At 64.6% G+C, this 5,436-nt stretch overlaps 1 protein-coding gene across 1 annotated transcript; it reads right to left on the bottom strand.

The window, feature by feature from the left end:
• Positions 1-318: 318 nt before the first annotated feature.
• Positions 319-4,337, bottom strand: MNEG_12741 (putative histone-lysine N-methyltransferase, H3 lysine-9 specific SUVH9; the record flags this gene model as incomplete). Its single annotated transcript, XM_014038787.1, has 7 exons — positions 319-489; positions 811-897; positions 1,501-1,553; positions 1,806-1,890; positions 2,123-2,272; positions 2,533-2,589; positions 3,096-4,337. 7 exons carry the CDS (start codon positions 4,335-4,337, stop codon positions 319-321), a joined length of 1,845 nt encoding a protein of 614 aa, XP_013894241.1.
• Positions 4,338-5,436: the final 1,099 nt, after the last annotated feature.

A 5,436-nucleotide genomic window follows, 5' to 3' on the forward strand; every position in this document is an offset into this window, starting at 1 on the left:
CGCCCGCGCCGGCCAGCTCGCGCCGCACCAGCGCCAGGGACTCCCATTTGGTGCGGTTCAGGAAGCCATAGGACGCCTTGCTGCTCACCACGTGCTTCCCCGGGACGCCCTCAAGCTTGAACCTGGGGGTGCGAGGATTTTGGGCGGTTTGAGAGTCTCAGGGTTTTGGTGGGCGGACAGGCGAGCAGGCGTCGTGCTGCGTCAGACCGCCTGTGAGCGGGGTGCCATCGGAGCGCTTGAGTCGAGATCGAGGATTGCTGAAGGCCGCGTCGTCCGTTGCATTGTTGGCAGGCATCTGCAAAATGGTGCAGATCCAGATCAGAGAGTGCCTGATAGACCACAGGGTGCCCGCCAGATCGCGCTGAGCCCCTCCCCACGTCCACGTCCGTGCCTGCAGATCAGGGGGCCGTCGTTGGACTTCTCCATCTTGGCCTGCACCACCTTGTAGAGGCCTTCATATACATAGATGCGCTCGTTGTTGGGGCCGACCTGGAATGTAGTGGGTGCCGCCGGCGGTGTGAGTCAATGAGATCGAGTGCTTTGGTCGCATGTAGGTCTCCTGGAGGCGACGCTTTCATCGCGCAAGAAAAGGGAGGGATGCAGCACGACCGTGCGTTGCTTGCGCGCGTGGGTGGAGGGGCGGACGCTGGCCACGAGTTTAGGCGGCTGTCACGCCCCAGCAACGCGGCACGCCCGCTGGAGAGGGCTGCCTCGCCTTGAATGCCCCTCGCCCTGAATGTCAATGCGGCCTGAAAACGCGCACACACACACATGCCAAGCACATACACACGCGCGCACACGCGCACCCACCTTGCCGCGTATGACGCGCACAGGCTTCCCCGACTGCACGTTGTTCTGCAGCGCCAGGTTGCCACCCTTCCACTCCTGGTCACACACCTGGTGGGGTGCAAGTGCGGGTGGTAGTGTGCATGAAACCTGGATGCCGTTGTCGTCCAAAAAGAAAGGGGGAGTGGTGGAAGGATGGAAGAGGAGGGGCAAGGCAGGGCCGCGGAGGGGAGAAAGGGTTTCAAAGGAGGAAGCTGACCAGGCTCAGGAGAGAGGTTGCGCATGTGGATTGCTGCTGCATGCAGGTGCTGGCAGGCGCAGAGCGGGGCTCCTTTCGGGTGCAAGGGGTGGTTGGGGGTTCGAGGCAGGGCACAAGGCCGCAACGTCACTGGCCGGGCGCCCACACGCAGCCGACACAGACCCCCCTCCTGGGCTGAAGCCAAACTCGCCCTGGATCCCCAGCCAAGGTGTGTCTGCAATATCAGAAATAGGATTGCATGCACACACACACGCTCGCACACAAGAACACAGCCACATGCTCTTAGTACAAAAACAAGCGTGCGCGCACACACACACACACACACACATGTAATCACATACACACACTCTCTCTCTCTCTCACACACACACACGCGCACATGCACACACCCTCGCACATACGCACACACAAAGTACACATGTGCCCACGCACACGCACACCGCCAGGCCGCCCACCTGCTTCTTGGCACCTTTCTGGCCACCCTCTCCCGTGTACCACATCTCGCTGCCTGCGCGTCCACAGCGCACGAAAGCGCACACAATCAGAAAGGGTGCTCTCTACCTTCAGACAGCGCAGGCACCGGCCAGCCTCGACTCCCTTGTCTGGACTCCTGACGGGCCCTTCACTGCCAGCAGCCAGCACCCCTTCGCGTCTATGGCCCAGGGGTATCCCAGAACACCCTGCCCAATCCCCTGGGCACCTTCCTCCCTCAAGAAGGACAATGGCGTGTTCGCCCGCCGCCCCTGCAGCCTGTCCCCACCTGTGTCGTGGTCGTCTTTGTATCCCCCGGACAGCACAATGGCGTATGCCCCCTTGGCCAGGGCGTCCGCCTTGGTGTCAATGCCCTGGTGTGCGCGTGTGTGTGTGCGTGTGTGCGTGTGTGTGTGTATGTGTGTGTGTGTGTGTGCGTGCGTGTGTTCGCATGTGTGGCGCCGCGGGCCGCAAGCCAGCGCCCAGGGGTCAGAGAGACGCTGCCCACTTCATGACCCGAAGCTCATGCAGCACCAGTCCGCGCGCGGCACCGCCGCTCGCGTGCGCGACCTGCCGCGGCTCCGCGCCGCCCCTCGCCCCTCGCACCCGCATCATCTGCGTGTGCAGCCCGACGATGGCGACCTCCCCACGGCCGTGCCACTCGCTCCCGATGCGCACGCCAGGGATCTCCCCGAAGCGCGGCGGCTTGAGGCGGCCCTTGGTCTCCTTGAACGCGATCATGTCGGGCTTTGCGCGCTGCGGCAGCGGAGGGTGCGCGCACGTGTGTGTGTGAGTGTGTGTGTGTAGGAGGACTGGGGCTTGTAACAGGCAGCAGCAGACCAGCAGACACATTGAGCGGGTGCAGGCCTGGCGACTTGCGCCTGAGCGGGCGTGCCCGCGGTCTCGCGAGTGCCGCAGGGGCGCCAAGGGCCGACACATGCGTGTGACCCCCAGACTGCCCGAGGGGCTTGATCAGATCTTTGCGCCGCCTGTGAGACCACCTAGGCCGCGCTCACCCCCTGGTCAATGTTGACTTTGAGCCGCTTGTTGTATTCCCTGATGGTCTCGGCCACCTGCTCAAGACATGAGTGGCCAGTGCAGATTGTTTTAACAGACGGTTGCTCGACTATTGGACGCCGCAGACTGTCCCCACCACGCCCACTAGCTCGCGTGCCAGCCGCAGCTCACAAAAGCCCGTGGCGGCGGGCATGGACGAGCCGGCGCAGGCGGTGGCACAGCTGTGCACATGCCGTTGCCAGCGGGGCGGCGGCGGCTGCGCGGGCAGCGGGGCGGGGGCGGCTGCGCGGGCAGCAGGGCGCTCGCACGGGCTTCAAGTCAGAGTGCGGCGGGTTTTAAAACAGCAGCCGCGCGGCGCCGCTCTTACGTATTGCTCGTCTTCGCCCCGCGGGTCGTCCAGCTGTGACCTCCCGCCGCCCGCTCTGGGGGCGAGCCTGGCAGCCTGCTGTGGCTGCTGCGGCCGCTGCGGCGGCGCCTCTGGCAGCCTGCTCCCAGTCGGGCCTGCATCGCCGGGTGCGTCATGGGCGCTGGCGCCGCTGCCGTTCTCGCTGCCCGTCCCCACCTCGGCGTCCTGGCGCCGACGCTTTGTCGCCTGCTGCTGCTGCTGCTGCTGCTGCTGCTGCTGCTGCTGCTGCTGCTGCTGCTGCCCCGGCCGCTGCTGCTGTTCTGGCTGCTGCTGCTGCTGCTGCTGCTGCTGCTGCTGCTGCTGCTGCTGCGGCTGTTGCTGCTGGTCCGGCCGCTGCTGCTGCTTCTGCTGCTGCTCCTCCGGCTGCTGCTCCTGCTGAATCTCCTCCGGCTGCTGCTCCTGCGGCTGCTCCTCCGGCCGCTGCTGCTGCTCCTCCGGCCGCTGCCGCTGCTGCTGCTCCTTTGGCTGCTGCCGCTCCGGCCGCCGCGCCCCGGCCTGCTGACCTTGCTGCACCTCCCCTTGCAGGGGCTTTGCCGCCACCAAAGTGCTGCTCGGCTCACCCTTTTCCCTGGCCCCCGGCAGACGCTTCGGCTCCCGCTCCGTCTGCTGGCCCCCCGCAGCTGCTCCCGCTGCGGCAGGCATCCTCTGCGGAGCCGCACCGGGCGCCCCGCCGACTCCACCCTTGGGCGCCGGGCGCACACCCGCTGGCCGCTGGGCGGGAGGCAGCTTGTCGGGGGGGAGCAGCTGGACTGACCGCTTGGGCTTCTTGGTCAGCAGCTTGCTGGGGGAAGGCTTGAGGAGTTTGCTGACAGGCTTGGCCGTGAGCTGGACCTTGCTGCCAGAAATCTGTGGCCCCGCACTGGCAGCGGCCGCCTGCGAGGTCGCCGGCCGAGGTCGCTCCTGGGACGGCCGCGGCTGCGGGGCCGGCGCCGCTCGCGCCGCTGCGGGCGACGCCGGGGGTTTCGCTGCTGGCGCTGGGGGGCCGCCCTGGGGCTGACCCCTGCCGCTGTCTGCGGCAGCAGGGCCGGCCTTGCGCTTCTTGCCTGGCCGCTCCTCCTGCTGCAGGTCACGATGCTGCTTCCCCTGCTGCTTTCCCTGCTGCTTGCCCTGCTGCTTGCCCTGCTGCTCCCGCTGCTGCCCCGCCTGCTGCTGCTGCTGCTGCCCCTGTGCAGGCACGGTTGCCGCAGGCGCTCTCCCCTCTGCGGGCGTTGTCGCCAAGTCTGGGGCAGCTGATGGTTTGGAGAGGGCGTCGCCTTTTCCCGGGCCCACTGCAGGCGGCGCCTTGTCCAGGTGCTGAGCCGCATCATTTGAAGGTGCAGAGGGCGGCGACTGCGAAGAGGCGGTACGGCGCTCCAGGGTGCTGGTGTGGCCGTTGGCCACGCCGCTCGTGCCCTCCATGGTGGCCCTGTTGCAGCTGCTGCTCCTGCTGCCGCTGCTACCTGTGCTGTTGCTCTTGGCACGCGTGGGTGTCGGTGGTGCCCTTGGTGGCGCTTGTACTGCGGTTTCCAATGGAGGTGTAAAGGTATCGTGCCACAGCCGGGCTGGGGGGCATCTTCTGCAAGCTACGCGCACAGTGCTCGCGAACGTGTGCTGTGCGACGAACGCCTAGGCTGCGCTGCTTCAAGTTGCAGACTCGAAGCAAACAGCGCAAGCTTTGCTTTCATGAAGCTGCGTATGAGAAGCGATCATAGTACCATGCGCAGTGACCCGAGCAGATCAGGCGGGGTATGCAGCAGAGCTGCCGCGGGGCGGGATAACTTCATACAGAGTTGTTGACTGGTATTTGTGTGAACTTTTGTTACAGCTCGCGCTGCGAGCTTCATTCGCTGCTTGACGCCGGACACAGTAGGTGTCACCAGGCTACTGAGCTACCAGTCAGAACGGGGTACGAGCAGGTCCCCACTCTTCGACCATTGTCAGGCGGGCGAGGCTTCAGCAGGTTGGTCATCAAAGCTCGTGATGCCATGGCGCATACAGCAGCAGGCGTGGTGGCTCTCACGTCTCACCTGCAAGTGGTACGATCCAGGCCCAGGCCTGGTTTGACCAGTGTTGACCCTTCGGAAAAACACACGCCAGTGCACAAGGAGAGTTGGATCAGCACCAAGCACACAGACTATCATTTTTCAAGGGCATGACATAACGTGCTGAGAGTGAGCCAGGAAGTCGTGCACAATTGTTGTTTGTAAGGGGCTCCAACATGCAACTGACTGCGCGGGGGGGCATGAACGGGCGCCCTCGCTCACAATCTCTATGCAACGAAGGTGAGACTGCGATTCTATGCAAGGAAGTTTGGAAATTTAATGCTGTGACGTATCACACCAGCAGATCAGACATGCACCTGCCAGAGCACCGCGCATCTCCCCCCAAACGTACTGCAAGATCGATTGTTGCCATTATTTTCGTACTACAATTGTGTGCCTTTCAAGCAAGGAGCGCAGGGCCCTCCATAGAATTGAGTTGGTTTGGTGCAGGGATGGCAGCGCTGACCTTGCGCCCG

The sequence above is a fragment of the Monoraphidium neglectum genome, assembly GCF_000611645.1.
Source record: "Monoraphidium neglectum strain SAG 48.87 unplaced genomic scaffold scaffold03409, whole genome shotgun sequence".
Lineage (NCBI taxonomy): Eukaryota > Viridiplantae > Chlorophyta > Chlorophyceae > Sphaeropleales > Selenastraceae > Monoraphidium > Monoraphidium neglectum.